We start from the raw sequence: 23,621 nt of genomic DNA on the forward strand, positions 1-23,621 counted from the left end.
GTAATGTCATTTTATGCAGGGACTGTTCTAAACACGGGAAAAATGCGCCACTTTACAGGCATACTAGAGTCACCCCCCAGGCACGATACCCCCACAACCATAGCCTAGGGTTGTCGGGAAGAGGCCTTTGTCCCCATCAACATTGGGACAAGGTGCTTTGGGGTGGGGGAGCAGAGTCCCCCTGCCCCAAAGCACCCCTGCAATGTTGAAGACATGTGGCCTGGTATGGTTTGGGGGGGGGGGTCTGTTCACTCGCCCCCCCCTATGCTGGCCTGCCAGGCTGCATGCATAAGGGTCTGGTATGGATAATGGGGGGGACCTCACACCGTTTTTTCTATTGCAGGCAATGGTATTGTACTGCCGGCAATTTAAATGTAATTTTTTTTCTTTATAAATGTCAGTTTTGCTGCAGCAGGTTCTATACACGGTACAGATGTGTCACTTTACAGGCAGACTAAGGGACCCCCCAGGCACTATATTTAAAAGGATTTTTCAATTTTTATTGTTTCACTTTAAGCATTATTAAAATCACTGCTCCCAAAAAAACGACAGTTTTTAAAACTTGTTTTTGCATTAATACATGTTGCATATTAGCCTTTAAAATTAGCACTTTTGATTCTTCACGTTCGAGTCCCATAGACTTTAACAGTGTTCGTACTAATGTTTTACCTGTTCACATGTTCTTCCGCAAACCGAACCCGGGGGTGTTCGGCTCATCCCTAGTGGCTATGGTCCCAGCTGCCTTGACAAGATTCTCCCATGTAGTTTTAGGCTAATTCCTTACCGTTCTCATGATCATTGAAACTCCACGAGGTGAGTTCTTGCATGGAGCCCCAGACTGAGGGAGATTGACAGTTATTTTGTATTTCTTCCATTTTTGAATAATAGCATCAACTGTTGCCAACCTCTCACCAAGCTGCTTGGTGGTGGTCTTGTAGCCCATTCCACTCGTGTAGGTCTACAATCTTGTCCCTGACATCCTTGAACAGCTTTTTGGTCTTGGCCATGGTGGAGAGATAGGAATCTGATTGATCGAATGTTTCTGTGGACAGGTGTCTTTTATACAGGTAACAAGCTGAGATTAGGAGCACTCCCTTTTAAGATTGTGCTCTTAATCTTAGCTCGTTACCTATATAGTAGACACCTGGGAGCCAGAAGTCTTGCTGATTGATAGAGGATTAAATACTTATTTCACTCATTAACATGCAAATCATTTTATAACTTTTTTGAAATGCGTTTTTCTGGATATTTTTCGTGTTATTCTGTCTCACAGTTAAAATAAACCTACCATTAAATATATAAACTGATCATTTCTTTGATAGTGGGCAAACATACAAAATCAGCAGGGGATCAAATACTTTTCCCTCACTGTATGTATGCATATGGTTTGTTAATTTTACAGCACAGATAAAGGTCAAACCCATGTTAAAAGTCTTATTGAAACTGAGCTCCAGGCATATATAAATGCACAAATTGATTCAGCACTGGAACCTATTAATACAACATTAAATGCATTTTTAATGTGAGCAGTATAATAACCTATTTTTGACTTTCCATCAGTGTTTTGCAATACCCTGTACAGCAGGGCTCAGAGAGAAGCAGAACATGGAGCCAAACAGCTGTAATGCAAGGAGCAAGCTAATAGGAGGGGAGAGCAGAGTAACAGAAATTAACTCATCATTGTGCTGCTACTACTTTCACTGCCTGGGAGGGGACATGTACATGAGAGTAAAACTGAAATAGAGATAGATCAGGTCTCCTTCCTTGCCAGCCAGGACATTGTTGTGTGGTAGAGCTGTTTAATTCTCAGGACTGGATAGTCAGAAATACAAATCATTTGGCAGGTAAAATAGCTCCAATATGTACCGGTATTTCATCTGTGAATTTAGCTGTTTGCTTGATGTTCAGCTTTAAATTCCCTGGCCAAGGTAAAAAATATATGTAATCCTGCCTAAAATGTATATTGTATTGTGCAATTTGTATATGTTTTTCTTGGTGGAAATTCAAGCAGTTTCTATCGGATATGTACTGACCTGTCCAAAAGAGATTTCTCAAGTGTGCTTAGAAAGGAGTGATCACTGTTGAAAGCCTGGAGGTATATTATTGACCCACAATGAAAATATTCTGGTTTAGTGCAGTAAAATAACTCATTGTATTCTTCCTTTCGATATTCACATATTTCCTTCTTTGTGTTTGGTTGGAATCCACATTCAGACTTAACTTGATGAGTTCCATTTGTAAAAGTCCCCATAAAGTAAATGAGGCCATAGCCCCGATTCCTAGCTCTCCACAATGCTGAAACAGCCTCACTTGGATGGTAGAGGACCAATGAGAAGAAAACCTTTCCTTTCCAAAATAAAGTGAAATAGGCATGATAGGTTCCATTGTTAAAATCTTCAATTCTCCCTGAAGCCGCAGCTTTAAGATCTGGAGAAAAGATCCTAGCTCTTATGAAGTCTCCTCCATACGTTTTCCTGTTACCCAAATGGTCAAACATCTCAAGATGGACAATTATTGTCTCTCCAACACAATACTTTTTTCTTGGGTTCTGAATGGTTGCTCTGCTCTTCTTAGCACTGGTTGTGTGGTCCTTGAGGGTGAACAAGATGGAAGGAATCGAGACAGCAATGTTTTTGAAGATTAGAGAAGCTTGAATTTCATCCTCTAATGAGAAATTGGCAATTGATACAATTTTTTTTTTATGATGTAGAGTGGTATTGCTGGGATATGGGACTGCGTCTAAGCTCTGGAATAAAAAAAAAAAAAAAAAAAAAGTTATAAATACTGATTTAAAGCTTCACCAAGTTTTGAGGACATTATATGCTGCAATGAAGTGGGCAGAGGATATTTAACAATTGAGAACTTAAACTCTTGATGCTGAGAGCATATATTGGGCCCTTTGTAAACTTACCGTGCTGAGAGCTCGCTCCCTGCACACTCCCAGCATGTTACCCCGTGGGGATCAGTAAGCTCCCAATGCATACTTGCGATCGGGAGCTTTCTGACCATGTGACTGCCAATCACAGCGGTCACAAAACCAGAATGCCTGCCTCCCATCTTTTGGAACTTTTAAAGGGCCAGGAGGCAGTCGGAGCCAAGGGAGGTTAAAGCATATTTTTATTTCTACTGTCAAATTTGAGAAAACCCCACTATATGTAAATATTTTCTTGCCTTTTATATGTTTCTCAGGACAAGGTGCCATGACTGACTGCAAGGCTTTGTGAACATTGTTACAGCGAACCTGTCCCAAGTCTGTCCTGATTAACAAACAATGCAAGAAGCCCAGCCCCTAAACCTTTAATGCTTTGTTAAGACAGCCAGTGTTCAAATCTAGTTACAATTGATAATGAACAGTATAGACATGGTTATTTATGGCAAACACAGCTGCTCAGCCTGCTTATAAACAAAGCAAACTACCTAGTATGTATTTAAGGTCCAGAACAGAGCATCTAAAAAACGTAAGTTCAATATTTTTAAGACATTCATTATTTAATGAAAATTACAGTACAAAAATTGTAGGCATACACAGCGTCAGAAAGTACTCTTTGCATTCAGTCAGACATACGACATGTTAACATGAAATATCCAAATGTAGCAGCCAATGTTCAATATACTTGTGACGATATTGTATATCCTCGCCACTGTAGCTTTAGGTCACAGTTCTGGTTTTTGGGACTGTTGCCTCTCATACACCTTTTGTGTTGTTTTTTTCTTAACAGGGAAGGAAAAGGGTATGTCAGCTAGCTGTGCCTCTTTACCCATTATTGAAAGAAAGATGAAGGCAAGGGAAGATAGGACAAAAGAAAAAAAAAGGAAGTGAAATGGGAAATAAAGGAGGAGAAAGGGGCATCCCCCCTCTCCATCAGGCTGTGTCTTCTGCCCTGAGCTAAAGGACACTCAACTAACCCCCCTATTGAGATGCCAGGGGTGTCGGATCTAAAGAAAAAACAGGGTGTCCAGATTGACCAGGATTTTTCCTCCTACTTTCATAGATCTATAAATTCTAGCAAGCCATTGCATTTTGTAGGGGGTAAGGGTTGTTTCCACATGGCCGGAAAGCAAAAATTTGTTAAAAATTTTTTTTTTACCTTATGCTATATAAATTGGGACATGTAACAGAGATGGGCCTAACACCCCTCATTCAGTTCGCACCAGAACTTCCGAACATGGCAATAGTTTGGACCTGAACATTGAACATATCCAAAAAAAAAAAAAAATTATTATATCTATCTATAAAAATTAAAAAAATGTATTTATCAGTTTAGGCCAATATATATTCTTCTACATATTCTACAAAATGACACTGGCAGGGAAGGGGTTAACACTAGGGGACGATCAAGGGATTAAGTGTGTTCCCTAGGTGTGTTTCAACTGTAGGGGGTTTATGGGCTCACTGGGACATGACAGTCACTGGGAACAGAAGATCTGACATGTCATTAGGCAGAATGGGGAATCGCCTTGTTTACATAGGCAGTTTCCTGTTCTGCCACTGTACACATCGATCGCGGGTCGCCGGCAGACACGCTCCCACAGCTCCTGCTATCCTCCTTGCACGGACCGATGTACAGGTATGTCAGTTCGTGTATTTGAGCCGACTTGCCGCTGTATATCTGCGTGAACTGGTCGGCAAGTGGTTAAAAGGAGCAGTGATTTTAATGATGCTTAAAGTGAAACAATAAAAATTGAAAAATCCTTTTAAATATAGTACCTGGGGGGTCCCCTTAGTCTTCCTGTAAAGTGACACATCATACCGTGTATAGAACCTGCTGCAGCAAAACTGACATGTATAAAAAAAAAAAAAATGACATTTAAATTGCCGGCAATACAATACCATTGCCTGCAATAGAAAAAACGGCGTGGGATCCCCCCAAAATCCATACCAGACCCTTATCCATGCATGCAGCCTGGCAGGCCAGCAAAGGGGGGGCGAGTGAACAGACCAGGCCACATGCCTTCAACATTGCGGGGGTGCTTTGGGGCAGGGGGACTCTGCTTCCCCACCCCAAAGCACCTTGTCCCCCTGGGCTATGGTTGTGGGGGTCTGAGGGTGGGGGCTTTTCGGGATCTGGAAGCCCCCTTTAAACAAATGGGCACCCATATCCCGCCCCCCATGTAAATGAGTATGGGGTACATAGTAACCCTACCTATTCACCAAAAAAGTAATAAAAACACATAGACCATTTTTGACAATTCCTTTGTTAAAAATAAAAAATTCAATGTTCCGCGATGTAAATGCATCATGAATCCCGATGCCACTGCCAGACCCGAAAAAAGGAAAAAAAATGCTTTGCATCAACGAAGGCTGACTGCCTACTGCAGGCTCCGCTGTTTGACAGTTTTTATATGGGTAAGGGGCAGAGCCACCTGGCGACGTCACCTGGTGGCACTTCCCCTTACTATATAAGAACTGTCAAATGGTGGAGCCTGCAGTAGGTGGTTAGCCTTTGTTGACAGCAGAGTGTTTTTTTCTTTCTTTTTTCGGGTCAACAGTGGCAGTGGCATGACGATGGATTTACATTGGGGGACATTGTTTTTTTAAATTTTTAATAGAGGAATTGTCAAAAACACTGTGTTTTTATTACTTTGTGACACTTTTTTGGTGAATGGGGAGGGGCACTATGTACCCCATACTCATTCACATAGGCGGGGCCGGGATCTGGGGGTCACCTTGTTAAAAGGGGGTTCCAGATACCGATAAGCCCCCCACCCACAGACCTCCACAACCACCTCACCTAGGGTTGTCGGGTAGAAGCCCTTGTCCCCATCAACATGGGGACAATGTGCTTTGGGGGTGGGGGGCAGAGCCCCCCCGCTGCTTCAAAGCACCCCCCCATGTTGAGGGCATATGGCCAGGTATGGTTCAGGAGGAGGGACCGCTCGCTTGTCCCCCCCTCCCCCCCATTTCCTGGCCTGCCGGGCTGTATGCTCGGATAAGGGTTTGGTATGGATTTTGGGGGGACCTCACAAATCCGGGTGTTTGCCGAACAGGTTTACCCAACACTAGTAACAAAAACACTAGTAACCCAAGCCAACACTAGTAACAAATATAAAGTAGGTGTTATCCCGAATATAGTTAAAGCCCAACTCCAGGCTCCAAGTTGTGCCTATAAAGTTTGCTCCACTCTATTTATGAAATATATATTTTTATACTTACCTGTTTCCAAGCTCTACAGGGTTTTCTTTCCTTTTGGATCTAGTCTTGGTGGTGGGCAGTCCTCGTCAATGCAGAAGGCAGTGCTGATATGATGTCAAAAAATGACATTCTCTGCATCGTTACACTGTATTGGCAGGATTCCTTATCAGGGGGCGGGTCCATGACACCCTGCACCCACAGTGTGTCCTCAATCTTCTTTCAGCCTTCATTCAAATAGGCCAGCTGAGGACATCTTGTGGGAGAAAAGGGGTATTGAGGGAGATGGTACTAAAGGGGGCGGGAGTATTGCCGCAAGATCTGTTTTGGAATTGTAAAACCTAGCAAACCTTTCCTAAAAAAAGAGAAGCTGAAAAGCATGCTGGGAATCAGGGGCGTTGCTAGGGGGTGGCTATTGGGGCTATAGCCCCCGATCTGGGGACCATAGCCCCGAGTCTCTTGCTGCAGGGTCCCTGCCTAACCAGCAGGTTGCAGCTGCTGTGGCAGGCAGGCTGGCTACATGAGAGAGGCGGAGGAGAGAAGAGAAGCGAGCGGATGGATGAGCAGAGATGACATCTCTCTCCGCCCGCTCCACATCAGCGCTCTTCACAGCCAGGCCTCTTCAATTTGGGAGCGAGGTGCGGAGAGCAGCAGAGATGTCACCATCTTTCACTGTCCGCCACATTTGGTGGCACTGGCTGGCATGGCAAGTGACAATCCACATCAGTTGGCAAGTGACAACCCATATCTGGTGGCCGGTGACGTGGCAAGTGACAATCTGCAAATGGTGGCAGGAGATGTGGCAATCTGCAAATGTTGCCAGGAGACGTGGCAAGTGACAATCTGCACATGGTGGCAAGTGACAATCTGCAAATGGTGACAGGAGACGTGGCAAGTGACAATCCACATCTGCTGCCAGGTGAAAGTGGCAAGTGACAATTCACATCTGGGGCAGGTGACATGGCAAGTGACAATCCACATCTGCTGCCAGGTGAAAGTGGCAAGTGACAATTCACATCTGGTGGCAGGCGACATGGCAAGTGACAATCCACATCTAGTGGCAGGTGATGGTGGCAAGTAACATGCTGCATCTGGTGACAGGCGATGGTGGCAAGTGACACGCTGCATCTGGTGGCAGGAGATGTGGCAAGTGACATGCCCAGGGCTCCCACTAATTCTGCAGTATGATGAGTTAAACCACTTCATTATATATTAGAATGTAACAATAGAAATAATGCATTTCAATCACCCTGACACCATATCAAACATTATGCCATGATGATTGAAGCGCCAACACCAGCCATCGCCCGTGACAAACTGCTTACCACTGGTATCCCCCCTCCCCGCGGGCATGCAAAAAGGTTGGCGACCGCTGCTATGGGCTCTAGCCCCAGATCTTTTGCAGACCTAGCAACGCCCCTGCTGGGAATCATAAATGAGATAGAGGTTCATAAATGTTATAGAGTTTGGTATACATGGTATAAATAGTTAAATCTCAATGTTTGCTGACAATACAACGCTAAGCAGGGTCCTAACTTCACAGCAGAATATAAAAACTTTATAAGAAGACCATGATAAAATAATGGGTTGGGCTATTACATGGCAAATGAGGTTTTAATAACGAAAAAAGTAAAGTAATGCACTTTAGGGGTTAAACTATGAATGCAAGTTACTTGCTTGGGAAATATCTCTGGGGCAATCTAGGATAGAAAAAATCTGGGGGTCCTAGTAGATCACAGGCTCAGCAATAGCATGCAATGCCAAGCTATAGCAAACTATTCAGTCTCAGATGGCTTAAGAGGACATGTGGCCACTCAGTTGGACGAGAAGCAGTTTAACCTTTAACTGTGCAAGAGGCTCATTACTGTCAGAGTAGTAAGGATGTGGAACTCCCTTCCACAGTTTGTGGTGTCAGTGGAGAGTGTCAATAATTTCAAAACACTTTTAAATGGGCATCTTAGTGAACACCATACACAGGGATATGGAAAAATGGTTGTGACATAAACACACACAGGTTGAAATAGATGAACTGATGTCTTTATTTAACCTTACCAACTATGTAACTATTTATGAATCCAGCAAGTTGTGGAAACAGATAACCAGCAGACAACACGTGTATAATCACATCCCAATACTGGATTGTCAAATATAACTATTGTTTGTTACAATGTAATGTATTGTAAGGTAAATTACAATGCTGATGGTACAAAATGAAAGGGTAAGCTAAGACCATAGGACTCCTTTAAGAAGGAACTAATTAATGACAGTCCCCATTTTTCATTGAGCACAGGTTTATTTAAAGTAGAACTATAGCCTCCCATTAAAAAAAAAAAAAAAAATAATGTGTTTTAGTATTTTAGTCCCACAAATACTTATTAAGCCTGCCAGTGAAGTCCACCTATTGTAGCTTCCTGTAATGGTGTGGCAACTATACTATTCTGCTCCTGAGTTTAGAGAAGTGTTGTCAATCAGAGTGATTAGTACATACCTTTGTGAAGTGATGCACTGTTAAGCTTAACATCAAGACAGTAAACAGTACGACAGCCAGAAGAATTTTTTTTTCCCATGTAGCAGTCATTGCAGTTTCACGAACTAAAAAACATTAGGATTACTTCTGTTATTCTAGGCATATTGTTACATTAAAATAGAAATATTATAATCCTACTGATTTTCTATTTCCAAAAACTATATCCAGAAGTTAGGCTGGCCATACTTTATACAATTTTCATTGCACACTTTTCCTTTAGATGTAAGACCCCTTTCACACGGAGGCAGTTTTCAGGCGAAATAGCACCTGTTAAACTCCTGAAAACTGCCTCCTATTCTCTGCAATGAGTGCTTTCACACTTGGGCAGAGCGATTGCGGGACGTTAGAAAAAAATCATTCAAGCAGCATCTTAGGGGCAGTTTGGGAGTGCTATATACAGGGCCATTTTTAAGGCAGGGCAAAAGGGGCAGCTGCCCTGGGCCCAAAGCAGCTGCCTCATACTTGCCAACTATCCTGGTTTAAATTCCCTCTTTCCTTGAGGTTTTAGTCCTGTGCTGTGTCCCGATATCTCAGTGTGAAATGCTGCTACTAATGCTGCCCAACTCTGCCCTATTGTTATGTACAGATGACTCACCTGCAGACCCTGCGTTTACATGTAAATTACCGGCATTCATATGTAAATAGCAGTGGCATTCATACGTAAATAGCGAAGGCCAGCAGCATTGATATGTATATCGTGCCCTCCTGAGGTCATATCCACAGTAATCTCTAGCAATAGCTGCCTGATCTGATTCAGTAAACTGATTTTGAGTCTAGCTGCTATTTATTGTATGTCTCAGAGAAGGTGGAGAGTGAAACTGCATGGGGGGGCCCCCCCAAGAAAAGTTTTGCCCAGGGTCCAATCAATACTAAAGACGGCCCTGGCTGTATACAGCACTCCCAAAATACCCCTGCCTATTGCAATGCATGGGCAGCGCTTTGGAAGTGCCACAACATGGGAGTTTTTAACCCCTTTTTTGGGGTTAAAAGTGCCCCGCTAATGGCTGAAAAGCGCCACTTAACCACTTGCTGCAAACTGCCGTAGCTGTACGTCAGTACTTTGACGTAGAATACCGGGGTTATGGCAGCAGATAGCTGCCATAACCCCTGTATTTTCTGCAACGGGCAGGCGGTCCTCTTTAGCTTAAAAAAGGTCTCTGCGGCGGATTCCCAGCGGGATCACTTTTAATCAGCGGTGGGAGAGGTGCCCCCCCTCCCACCACGCACCAGTACGGCGCTTAGCGCCAGAGACGATCCGATCCTTTCCCCTCAGTAGTATGGAGCCAAATGAGGGAAACATGGCCCCCCACTCGGCTCCATAACATTGGATAAAGGAAGCAACATCAAACGTCACTTCCGCCCCATTGTCTTAAAGGTGAATTTTTTTTTTTTATATTTAAAAGACATTTATTTTTAAGTTTTTTTTTTTTATTGCATTACAGTGTAAATGTGAGACCTGAGGTCTAGACCCCAGATCTCATTAAAATGGTCCAGACATGCACTTTTTTCTATTACAAGGGATATTTTCATCCCTTGTAATAGGAATAAAAGTGACCCCATTTTTTTTTTAAAGGACAGTGTCAAAATAGCCAATTAAAAAGTAAAATAAATAAAAAAAAAAAAAATTGAAAAAGCGCCCCGTCCTGCCAATCCTGGGCGCAGAAGCGAATGCTAACACATGTGAGGTATCGCCGTGATCGTTAGAGCGAGAGCAATAATTCTAGCCCTAGGCCTCCTCTGTAACTCCAAACTGGTAACCTGTAGAAATTTTGACATGACATGTTGAGTATCAATTTACTCGGCATAACATTATCTTTTTTTTATAGAAAAAATTGGGCTAACTTTACTGTTGTCTTATTTTTTAATTTAAAAAAAAGTGCATCTTTTCCCAAAAAATTGTGCTTGTAAGACCGCTGCGCAAATATGGTGTTGTTATGGTGCTGTTTTGTCACATATATTGGGCTACCTTTACTCTTGCACTAAATAGAGATAAATCTGAAAGAAAATAATAAGAAAATTGTATAATGTATGGCCAGCTGTAGAAAAAAACAAAAAAAACAAACACATTACATATTATTTCTCTGGATGTCACTAAGTGCATCTGACAGCCCTGGGTATCTCCTCATATCAGTGCTATCAAATAATGGAAAATAAGAGACACAGTTGTTACTTACAATGGTCACAGTCAAAGGTGTCATGGGGAAGACTGCTATTTACTTTGTGTCTGGGAAAGAATTACAGTAGATGTTGACATGTACTGTAACTACAAAGTGTGCAGAAAGACATCATCACAGCGGGTTTGGAGGGGGGGGGGGCGCATCTATTGATTTGCATGTGTATAGAATGTGTAAAATGCAGTAGTCCATAGCATCCAATCAATATACTGTGCATCTTTCAGTCATCTAAAAATGTTTGCTGCTTGTCTGGGTTGAATACTTTGAGTCACTGAGCAGGAACAAGTCTGTAGCGAACAGTCTGATGTCATAGATGGCAGTGGCACTGTTGTGTGTTAGGTGCTACTGGTATGCCCCATGAAGTAGAGAGATGTTAAAGTATGGAGATGTCAAAATGAGTTGGAACAGATGCAGACGTCAGTATGATAATGTCATGATGAGTACTGCGATGTAAGTCATAGCAAGAAAATATCAAAATCAGCAGAGGAAACATGGCTATAGCAAAGCAGTTAGTGCTAAGATGGCATTGTATGTATGATGACACATCAACATGTTGCAGGCACTATAAGGGCTGTCTTGAAGGCAGGGCAAAAGAGGCAGCTGCCCTGGGCTAAATCATTGTTGTGGGGCCCAAAGCAGATGCCTCATACTTGCCAACTATTCCAGTTTAAATTCCCTTGTCCCCGAGCCTAGGTTCACACTGACGCAATGCTGGAACCAGCGAGATTGCAGTGCTGGTTCCCGCATCGCTCCTCTCCCGCAGGCAGTTCACACTGCCTTCTGCGAACCACTGCGGGTGTCATTACATTGGTAATGACACCCCCAGATCAGTTTACAGATCGCAGTGCGAACTGTGAACTTGCACAGGAATCGGATTGCATAGATGAGAACACCCATGTGATCCGATTCTAGTGCGAGGGGAAAAACAAGTCCCTGCACTTTTTTCTGTGCGGATCTAATGCGAGTTCAGCCATACAACTGTATGGCTGAACTCGCATCTCACAGATACCGCATTTGTGATCGGCACCGCGGGTGTGAATCACATGCAATGTCTGTGATTGCACTGGTGTGAACCTGGGCTTAAAGTTTTAGTCCTGTACTGTGTCCTGATATCTCAGTGTGAAGTTCTGTTACTAATGCTGTCCAGATAACTCACCTGCAGACCCTGTGTTTACATGTAAATAACCTGCATTAATATGTAAATAGCGGAGGCATTAATATGTAAATAGCCGTGGACCGGCAGCATTGATATCTAAATAGAGGTGGCATTCATATGTACTGTATATCATGCCCCCTGAGGTCATAGCCACCATCACCTATACTGAATACTGCCCACTGGGGAGGTAAAGAGGCATGCTTGAAAGTCCTGCCTACAACTGTGGTCATTAAGCCTAACATCAGCCTGTTCTACGAACTGTAAGTAAATTAGAGGTGGAGCCCTTTTTCAAAATAACATACTGCCACTGCACCTTGAATTTTGGTGCATGTGAATATGCACATCTCGGCAGATGTGTGTGGGTGTCAGTAACAAAAAGTGGAAGTCCAGTCAAAAATAAAGTTTTTCCTATTAATAGAATGTTAAATATCGTTATCTTTGATATTATTCATTTTCTGGCTAGCTGTTTGTTTAGCTCAGAAAGTCTAATCTAAGCCAGACAATCAGCTACTTCCTGTTCTTCAGGGACAACTCTATTTCGCTTTATCTGAATTTGCTAAGCTGTCTTTTACTTCCTGAAAAGGTTGTCAGTGGTTCCTAGACAGACATGCCTAGACCTGCCCAGCCCCGCCCAGTCCCACCCCCATCCCTCCTATCCTTCACAGAACATGATCTCCTGTCTTCATAGCCTCGTTCTGGCTGGCAGCTTCTCCTGAGAGAGGGAGGGGAAGTGGGAGGGAGGACAGGCTTTGGAAGTATATTCTGCTCACTCTTCATGGTTCCAGCAGCACATACACACAGGGGCGGACTGACCATTGAGCCACTCGGGCACTGCCCGAGGGCCCTGGGCTAATAGGGGCCCCATCAGGGTTGCCAGCCTTAGCAAAACCAGGGACAGTATGTATAAATCTGTGTTTTTTTACATCTGTCTGTGTATACTGTGTGATTGTATACTGTGTGTGTGTATACTGTGTGGCCCCATAATCTCTGATTGCCCGGGGGCCCCATGAGTTATCAGTCCGCCCCTGCATACACACACACACTGTTTGTTAGAAGCTGTAAGTGCTTTATAAGTGCTGTGGGCATCCCATATCTTCCTTTACCTCAACCAAGTTGTATCCCGCAATAAACGCAACAAAACTACGCAAATGACTGCCCATTGTCTCAGAGGTGATAGATGGGGGTCTGGCAGCAGGGTGATTTGGTGGATGTTAGTAACTAGTGGTAACCAACCGCTACATGTGGAAGGATACAGATCAATTTCTATTGCTCATTACATGTGATGTAATGAGTTTAAGGCTCCTTTCACACGATTGGACCGTTCAGGTCAGCCTGTCAGCCTGACGGCGGACCTGAACAGGCGCTCCATGTTAGCCTATGGAGCGACAGATGTCAGCGGAGACATGTCCACTGACATCCGACCCGGTCCGATCCGCTAAAAGCAGACGGATGGCCCTACGTCCAGGTCAGTCGCTGGTGGATCGGGTGAGATCTGATGAAAACAGAAACAGTCCGTTTTCATCCGGTCCCTCCATAGGCAGCAGCGGCGCATGACAAGCCCCTCCCCGCTCAGTGAGCAGAGAGGGACCTGTCATCCGCTGGCTCAGCGGAGATCAATGGAGAGATCTCCCGCTGAGCCGGCGGACCGAGGCGGACTCCGCCTCATGTGAAAGGGGCCTAAGGCTCCGTTTCCACTAGTTCCCATCTAGATTTATTATCTGCACAATGCCCCATGTTCGCCGCAGGGGGGAAACCTTTGAGTAGCTGGGTCTTGTACCTGGTGTTGGACCTGTTGGGTAAGAAACTTCCCAGTGATACTGCCGCGTTTTATGTACTAATAGGCTTTTGTATGTTGTGTTTTGCTTTGTACCTTATTAGATCATTTGTTTTATAGATTATTCCTCCAGACGAAGTGGTCTGTGTACCGTGAAACTAGTAGAGGACTGGTTAATCTATGAAAAACTCCATCATCAGATACTTCTTGGGGAAACCTTTGAGTATCTGTATACAGTTTTTAAAATTTTATTGAGATCTATGGTATTTTTTTATATGTAACAAATTATTTAATTTTTACCAAAATTTATTAATGTGTATCAGTACAGAGATAACCCAACAAAAGTTTTTGGGTGGACTATTAGTGTATGTTAGTGTATTGTAGGTTATTGTATGTTTAGACAACCTCAGCAACTGTCCTCACGTTCCTACCCTCCCCCTCTTTTCTGGTTTTATGAGATGGGTGCGCATCTGTTTTATAGAAGGTAATGTTTGCACTTTATTTATGGAGGTATAATGAAAATATTTTATGGGTTTTCCGGGAGCGATAAATGCTATTGCTTATAAAATCCTGGAATATTGTCATGAAAGCAAAATATATGAACCTGCAAGAACTTAGAGCAGCCATGTGGGACCCTAGGGTTCCTCTAAAGGTTGCTAGGGGTTTCCTGAGCTGTGGAATGTTGACCCCCATATGATGGTGCCTGCATATTTTCAGATCCAAACCCCTTGACAGATCTTTTAAGTTTCTGTAGGGTGGAATTTTGACCAATACTGTAAAGGAGGCATTCTCTCCACTGACCACTAAATTTAGGAGTCATTCCTTCCACTGACCCCCAATTAGTTAATTTAAGCAGGGGTTCCCTGAGATGTGAAAACTCATACAAAGATTTGTATGTTGTAGGAAAGACTGAGAAAGGTATGTTGAGAAAGGCTGGCTTAGAGAGTCATCTGATGCTGACCAGCAGACCTGGTGTAGTAAAGTCCATGAGGTCATACATAATTAACAGGTCTACAATAAATGGCTTAAATTGGTTCTAAAAGCAAAAGGTTTTTTACCTTAATGCATTCTCTGCATTAAAGTAAAAAACATTTCACTAACAGCTATCTCTAGGGTTAGCTGGCAGAGCTCTAAGGTCTACGTCTGTCTTCTGGAACTGCTGAAGTGTTCTAGAACTTAGAGGACGGAGGAGCACAGACTAGGTCTGAAAATTTATGGAGTCTCCTCCAGTTCCTGGGTGAGGATGGCCCAGAAGGTGGAGAGTAGGGATGGGCTTTACGTTGGGTCCAACCGACAGCAAAATGACATTTCTAAAAGGAAAAAAAGTGATTTAAAAACTACTCGCGGCTATAATGAATTGTCGGTCCAGCAATACACATAAGAGTTAATTGATAAAAACGGCATGGAATTACCCCACAGGGGAACCCCGAACCAAGATTAAAAAAAAAAAAAAAAAAAAAAAAAAAAAAAAAAAAAAGAGCGTGGGGTTCCCCCTAAATTCCATAGCAGGCCCTTTAGGTCTGGTATGGATATTAAGGGGAACCCCGCGCCAAGATTTTTAAAAAATGGCGTGGGGTCCCCCCAAAAATCCATACCAGACCCTTATCTGAGCATGCAACCTGGCAGGCCGCAGGAAAAGAGGGGGGACGAGAGAGCGGGGCCCCCCCTGTTTGAAATAACGGGTACATTGTACCCGTACCGTTTCACAAAAAAAGTGTGAAAAACACTACGGCTTCCCCTATATCCCTATAGCTTTCCCGTAGCGTCAGATGGGTGCAGACCGGGTGGCCCCGCCCCCTCTGACGCTACAGGGGAAGCCATAGGGATGTCCCCATGCGTCAGAGGGGGGCGAGGTCACCCGGTGACGACACCGTGTGGTCCCGCCCACAGTTTTAAAAGAGCTGTCACCTGCGAGGACGCGTCATATGGCGCGTGCCTCCCATGGAGGCAGATCTTCTTTATTTTTTTTTCGGTCCGTCAGTGGAGGTGAATGGACTACGTGGGACAGTTATATTTTTTTAATAAAGGACTTCTCCCACGGTGTGTGTTTTTTTTTTTACCATCTTCACACTTTCTACAATGTACCCGTTACCATTTCAAGCAGGGGGGAGCTGGGATCTGGGGGTCCCCTTGTTAAAGGGGGCTTCCAGATTCTGATAAGCCCCCCACCCGCAGACCCCCACAATCACCGGGCAAGGGTTGTGGGGATGAGGCCCTTCTCCCCATCAACATGGGGACAAGGTGCTTTGGGGGGCTACCCCAAAGCATCCTCCCAATTTTGAGGGCATGTGGCCTGGTACGGTTTGGGGGGGCGCTCTCTCATCCCCCCTCTTTTCCTGCGGCCTGCCAGGTTGCGTAATCGGATAAGGGTCTGGTATGGATTTTTGGGGGGACCCCAAGCATTTTTTTTTTAATTTTGGTTTGGGGTTCCCCTGTGGGGGGAATCCCATGCCGTTTTTATCAATGAACTTTTATGTGTATTGCCGGACCGACAATTTATTATAACTGCGAGTAGTTTTTCCTTTAGAAATTTCATTTTGCTGTCAGACTGTTCTAAACATGGGAAACATGCACCACTTTACAGGCATACTATAGACACCCCCCAGGTACGAAATTTAAAGGAATATTACACTTTTATTGTTTCACTTTAAGCATTATTAAAATCACTGCTCCCAAAAAACGTCTGTTTTTAAAACTTTTTTTTTGCATTGATACATGTCCCCTGGGGCAGGACCCAGGTCCCCAAACAGGAGCCATTGAAAACTCATATCCCTTCTAGCCTCAGCTAGGCTTAGATCCTGGAAGCCAAGGCCAGGACCTGTTCAGCAGGAGGTCTGTGCAGAAGTCGCTTGAGCCTCAGGATTCACCTAAAGGACTGAGTGAGTAACTTCAACCACTACACCCGAGCCTGCCAGGTGCAATACCCAGCTTGCGTACTACCGAGGGACAGCTTAGAGCCACTCAAAGCCAGTACAAGCTACCCTACACCTCTTGCTAAAGAGAAGTTTAGCATTTTCTATGGAGAGAGAGCATCTGCATTCAGTTTTGGATTATTGTTTGCTATCAGTTTGGCTGATCAGTTTATCCCATGGGAGGACAGCATAGTGACTTTTAGCAGCCAGAAACTTAGCAAGTCCTCATTTTGCATTCAAGTTACAGTTCTGGGCATCCGTTACCTTCCCATCCTTATCCAAGTTCATCCCCTAATAAACAAAACAAAAACACCCTGGATTGGTTCTTGCCTACCGAGCGAATGTTGGAAAATTCCTGTTGTCTGCCTGTGCACGTGAGGGAGGACACAAAAATCCAGCGGCCCGTACGTGGGTAGCGCTATATATGGCTTCAACCAATGCCTGTAATTCTCAGTTTCGCTGTATAGCTTGGTCTGCACTCTGCATACATATGTGGAAAAAAAGAGATAATGTCATGTAAAAAAATAGAAAGGATTTCATGTACCAAATAATATCATTACATGATGTATATTAACCCCTATGCTGTAACAGGACACAATATCCTTTAAAGGAAAATTACAATCTATCAAAATATGTGATTATTCTATTTCTATAATAGTTAAATTGAACACCCTTACAGCCCATAGGCAACAGTTATGACCTCCCAGATAGACTACCTCTTATTGAGGCCATGGGGCAATACTGCTAATATATTTTTTCTTTTTTTATTGAACTGCTATATTTATTCACAATCTGTACCCTGTGCAATACATACAGCAGATAATGATCTGTCACTTTGTGCATGACTACTGTGTTTTCTGAAGTGGAATGTACGTTTCTTTAACGGCTCCAGCCCTGGAAGATTTTACCCCCTTCCTGACCAGAGCACTTTTTGCGATTCAGCACTGCGTCGCTCTGACAGTTGCACGGTTGTGCGACGTTGCACCCAAACAAAATTGACGTCCTTTTTTCCCCACAAAATAGAGCTTTCTTTTGGTGGTATTTGGTCACCTCTGCGGTTTTTATTTTTTTTGCTCTATAAACAAAAAAAGAGCGACAATTTTGAAAAAAAAAAACGCATTATTTTTAACTTTTTGCTATAACAAACATCCCCCAAAAATATATAAAAAAAACATTTTTTTCCTTAGTTTAGGCCAATATGCATTCTACATATTCTTGGTAAAAAAAAAGCGTATATATATAAGCGTATATTGATTGGTTTGCACAAAAGTTATAGCGTCTAAATAATAGGGGATAATTTTATTAATTTTTTACTAGTAATGGTGGCTATCTGCAATTTTTAATCGGGACTGTGACATTATGGCGGACACATTGGACAATTTTGATCCATTTTTGGGACCACTGGCATGAATACAGCGATCAATGCTATAAAAATACATTGATTACTGTAAAAATGTCACTGGCAGTGAAGGGGTTAACACCAGGGGGCAATCAAGGGGTTAATGTGTTCCCCACTGCGTGTTCTAACTGAAGGGGGAGGGGACTGTGCAGGGGAGATGACAGATCGCTGTTCATACTCTGTAGAACCAGAAACTGTGTTAATGCACAGATCCCGGTTCTCCATGTGTAAGTGGCGATCGCGGGAGCCTGGCAGTGATCGTGACCGCCGGGCACTCGCATTGGCTCAGGGGGCACGCCCCTAGTGGCCACAGGGCGAAGTGACGTTACATAACGTCCTTTCGCCCAGCCGTGCCATTCTGCCGCAGTGCAACTGCGGTGGCTGGTCAGCAAGTGGTTAATATACTTGTACCAAGTTGGTAAATGTATTGAATATTTGTAATGTGATTATATAAATAAGGAATTAAAAAATAGGTGATTATGAGCAGCTCAGTTGAAAAAAAAAAAAAATAATAAAAAAAAATAAATAAATAAAAATGTTATCAATATATGTTAGTGTTCGCTGTATATTTTTTTTAATTAAATTTCCCTTCCCTTCTAGATTGTAAGCTCTAACAAGCAGGGCCCTCTGATTCCTCCTGTATTGTCTGCCCTCATGTTGTAAAGCGCCGTGCAAACTGTTGGCGCTATATAAATCCTGTATAATAATTAATAATAATTTTTATATTTATCTGGGTAACAATGTATAGCAATATTATGATTGTTTGAAAAAAATATCTTTATTTCACAAAGAAAGAAAATATAATGCTTCCATTTTTGTTTTTTTTTAGTTTTGTATGGGGTATGGAAAACTTTGGTAAGTTTTTTTTTTTTTTTCTTATGCATCTCTGTCCCTTTGAAGAGGCTTACCTTCACGTGCTGGCCTAAAGAAACTACCATGAAAAATCTGTTTTCAAACAGTCCCTAAAACAGGTTTCCCCATTGATAGATTTCCCCTCTCTTTCTCTGTCAGTAACCACTATACATTTTGAATTTCCCAAAACCAAAATTTTGATTTTGTATATACAGTACTTTGACCACTTGAAGTATCTGCCTGTAATACCCCTTCATTATTCTGTTCTGATGATAAATGAATGAATGAAGGAATAATTCCTTCATTCATTCATTTCTCATTTTATCTCCAATTGGAGAGGAAGTGAGAGATTCTTGACTGTAAACAGTACATTATCTGTATATGTGATCTGTGATTGTGCCATAGACAGTTCAAATCTCAGCCAGTTCAGCAGGGACTTGATCAGCCAACTTGGGAGCAACCAGCTTGCCAGATTTTACATTTTGCATGCGATTATTGCTAGCCGCTGATATAGCTACTAACAATAATCACTGTGTTGCCCCCCCCCCCCGCCTGGAGAACACAATGGCTCGATGGGAGGGATTCCCTTGCCAACCCTGACTGTGTTGATGGGGGAGTTTAGGTAATTTTGCTCCATCGATGAGCGGCTTTACTGCAATGACAAGGTATAGACACGCTTGGATCAGCTCTGTACACTTTATATGCAAAGGATAAAATCGTTAAAGCATCACCTCCAATTGTTGAATCCAGGGGGAGAGAATTAAGTTCCAAACTCTGGATAAATGCGTACCGTCACTCCGAATCATCCGCAAAGGGAAGGGGAGTGTGTTCCTCCGAATCAGGATTAGCATATATATCAGAAAACATAAGATATCTGGGCTCGTTGAAGTGGGTGTATATATAAATTAAATGGTTAATAATATAAGCAGCCAGCACAAAAAGTCTATGGGAAACTAAACATAAATAGCAATAAAATTGCAGCTCTTGTATAAAGACACAGAGTGAATAGTGCGTTAATTGAATATCAATATGTCAAAAGTTCCAACAGTTTCAGTGATCCAAACAGTAGGTGTTGCAATGAAGACCATCACTGAGAGGGAGGACACACACTGACACTTATGCCGCGTACACACGGTCGGACTTTTCGTCTACAAAAGTCCGACGGACGCCGACGGACAAAATGCGGCTGACAATCCGATCGTGTGTGGGCTTCCCCGGACTTTCAGCTGACTTTTCCAGCCGCAAATCTGACGGACTTTAGATTTGAAACATGCTTCAAATCTTTATGTCGTAACTACGCCGGACCCAGAAATCCGCTCGTCTGTGTGCTAGTCCGACAGACAAAAACCCACGCTAGGGCAGCTATTGGCTACTGGCTATCAACTTCCTTATTTTAGTCTGGCGTACGCCATCACGTACGAATCCGTCGGACTTTTGTGTGATCGTGTGTAGGCAAGTCCGTTCGTTAGAAAGTCTGCCGCAAGTCCGCCAAAAGTCCGTTGAAAGTCTGTCGGACAGGCTGTCGGACTTTTGTAGACGAAAAGTCCGACCGTGTGTACGCGGCATTACTCTAATGCCCCTTACACATGATCGGACATTCCGACAACAAAATCCATGGATTTTTTCCCGACAGATGTTGGCTCAAACTTGTCTTGCATACACACGTCACACAAATCTTGTTGGAAATTCCAACGTCAAGAACGCAGTGACGTACAACACGTATGACAAGCCGAGAAAAATGAAGTTCAATAGCCAGTGCGGCTCTTCTGCTTGATTCCGAGCATGCGTGGAACTTTGTGCGTCGGAATTGTGTACGCACGATCGGAATTTACGTCAACAGATTTTGTTGTCGGAAAATATGAGATCCAGATCTCAAATTTTGTGTGACGGAAATTCCGATAGAAAATGTCCGATGGAGCCTACACAGTGTCGAAATTTCCGACAACAAGCTGCCATCGAACATTTTCCAATCGGAAAATCCGACCGTGTGTACGGGGCATTAGCGTTGGACTACCCAGATAAAAGTAGTCAAAACAGCTTTTTTTTTACAACATGAAGCTCCTCCAAATCCACCATGACCGAAATCAACAGGTAGAGTTTCCTTCCCATATGTTAATCAAATCAAAACAGTGGTAGTAGACCATTGGGGTGATTTACTAAAACTGGAGAGTGCAAAACCTGGTGCCTAGCATATGTATAAATGGGTAAAGAGTCCAAAGGAATTCATCAATGAGGAACAGCCGGTATTACAAAAATACAAAAGGCTTTATTGAAAAAACACATAAAAAATTTATTATGAGAGCTCCACCTCCACCATATTTTCAGTTAAAATATGACAATGTTGTCAGAGGACACAGGTAGATACCACAGGCATTCATCCATCCACAAGCATACTAATATGTAATGATCTAAGGGCAGCAAGAAAACCACGATGAGGAAAGTAATCAGAGACCCAAGGGAGCCAGACTTATTCAATGAAAGGATCAATGTGGTATTTTGCTGGTCAATCAGTGCAGTCCAAAATAATAGTATAAGGTATGCATAGGTGGATTAGATATATTGCAGTCCCGGGATATTGGCAAAAGTCAGAAATAAGTACAGCTAATAAATTACGTTGGTAGGAAGTATATAGGAAAAGCAATTCCCTTGAGTGGAGGTGAGCTGCTAGGGCTATAGGTTTGTGTGTGTAGTAAAGGATACGCTTGGTGACAGTGTCTCTGTACACTTTGCCTGTGATCATAGCCGTCTGATTACAGTTCAGGACACAGCCATTCACAGGCGCACTGACCACCCATGTGTCATTTCTAGAGTGCCACTTAGAAACAGCACCTCAGAAATACACATCCACCACTTTGCTGTTTCTAAATGTACAGCAAGTGGTTAAAAAGCAGTTCTTGAGCTGGTGTCAAACGACTGCCTAGCCCTAGACTGAGATAATTTCATCAGTTTGCTTCAAGCAAGTCTCTTCCATCAAAAGTATAAAAATAAATAGAGAACGATACTATGCAACACTCCAAATGTCTGGAATTCACAACTGATTCACAGCTAATTCACAGCTGATCAATGTTCCCAATCACAAATTAATACACTCCACTTCTGACTCTTACAACTAATTAGCTGGGACCTGAGCTTCTAGCCTTTCTGATGAATCTAAACCCAACCTCTCTTCTCCCATCTATCCCTGAAATCTCATGTTAGTTGGGATACCCCTTCTCAGGTTTTACCTTTTAGCCAGCAACTATAAGTTTGTGCTCCTTCTGCTAATTTCGTGTTAGTAGAAGTTTGGCGAGTGATTTGCGCTTTTCATTTCGCACTTTTCATTTTGCGCTTTTCAGTTCGTTTCTGAACGGCTGTTTGTCAAACAAGCCATGTTGCAGAATCGGAGGAGATAACGTGTTATTTATTACTGGCCTTGGAGTTCTTGCTTTGACCCAAGTCCATTCCAGGAACAGGAGGAGGAGGATTTCTTGGACCGAAAATTGGTTGCTTTATTAATCATGACCAATTATGTCATATGCCTTTGCTGCAGGAGCTCCAGGAGAATAATCCGGATGTTTTTTGGAATTATCTCCGGATGACGGACCCCTGCTTTCACCAACTCTTGGCATTGTTGACCCCCTATATTAAGAAGCAGAACGGATGCATGAGGCTTTTATTTTATTTTTTGATTAAATAATGATTTGATATATTTTCTATATTTTTGGATGCTTTGAATGCACTTTTTGGTTAAGTTCTATTGGCAGATAGCATGTCTAATTTAATTTGTTTTCTTTTTTTAATGCACGATAAAAAATTAGTTTAGAATAATACTTGGCTATGTGTTTTACTTCAAATGACAGTTTGGGAGTAGGCAGTTACATTTTAAAAAATACAATGTAAAATTGACAAGGGACATAGTTGATCTTAAAAACTACAGGATAATGGTGTTGTGGTAACTTGCACAAAAAAAAAACAAAAAACGCATAATATTATTCTTGATATCACTGGAAAAAAAAAAGCCTTTGAAATTTCGTTTGCAATAACTCCATCAGTATCACCAGCAAAGCAGCTTCATTATTATCCCATTAAATAAAGAAGAGAATGTGCACTGCATTTAAAGATTTCATAATTTGCCATGTCACGAATGTTAATTCTGCATTACGAACGCTAGTTTACAAGACCGACCGCTTTTGGCTCGTTCTTGCTTCCAAGCATGCGTGTTTGTACTTTGGACTTTTGTCCGACAGACTTGTGTACACACGCTTGGAAAATCCGACAACATACATTTGTCCGCGGAAAATTTTAAAGCCTGCCATCCTACATTTGTCCGCGGAAAATCCGACAACAATTGTCCAATGGAGCGTACAAACGGTCGGATTTTCCGCCAACAGCCTGTCATCACACATTTTCCGTCGGAAAATCAGTTTGTGTGTTCGCGGCTTAAGGAGGTCCCAGCTTGAACTGGGAAAGGTAGGCACAGGCCAGTGGGTCGGGGATAATAGCATAATCCTTCCCCATTTTCTTAAGAGCAAAGAGACTAGCGTGTAGCACTTCAAACAGAAAGAGTCTGCATGGCTGCATTCTCAAACAATAATCCCCCCAAAAAAATTGCCTTTATTATATAAACACATTAAAAGTACGACAAATGTGCAGACAGAGGAGGGAAGAAGGTTAACGCGTTTCATACTTTAACATTGCTTTTTCAAAACCTGACTGAC

General features: G+C 42.8%; 1 protein-coding gene across 4 annotated transcripts in view; it reads right to left on the reverse strand.

Moving 5' to 3' along the window:
* LOC141114274 (NXPE family member 1-like) overlaps positions 1 to 23,621 on the reverse strand; it is a 236,313-nt gene that overhangs the window by 23,026 nt on the left and 189,666 nt on the right. For all 4 annotated transcript variants that reach the window (XM_073607866.1, XM_073607863.1, XM_073607865.1 and 1 more), the window contains exons 2-4: positions 17,008 to 17,153; positions 8,619 to 8,722; positions 2,034 to 2,746 (exon numbers count right to left, since the gene is read on the reverse strand). In XM_073607866.1, the coding sequence (XP_073463967.1) occupies positions 2,034 to 2,746; positions 8,619 to 8,708 (803 nt within the window). In that variant the 5' untranslated portion in view covers positions 8,709 to 8,722; positions 17,008 to 17,153. The remainder of the gene's footprint in view (positions 1 to 2,033; positions 2,747 to 8,618; positions 8,723 to 17,007; positions 17,154 to 23,621) is intronic.

Source organism: Aquarana catesbeiana, linkage group LG12 (genome assembly GCF_042186555.1).
Source record: "Aquarana catesbeiana isolate 2022-GZ linkage group LG12, ASM4218655v1, whole genome shotgun sequence".
In the NCBI taxonomy this organism is placed as follows: Eukaryota; Metazoa; Chordata; class Amphibia; order Anura; family Ranidae; genus Aquarana; species Aquarana catesbeiana.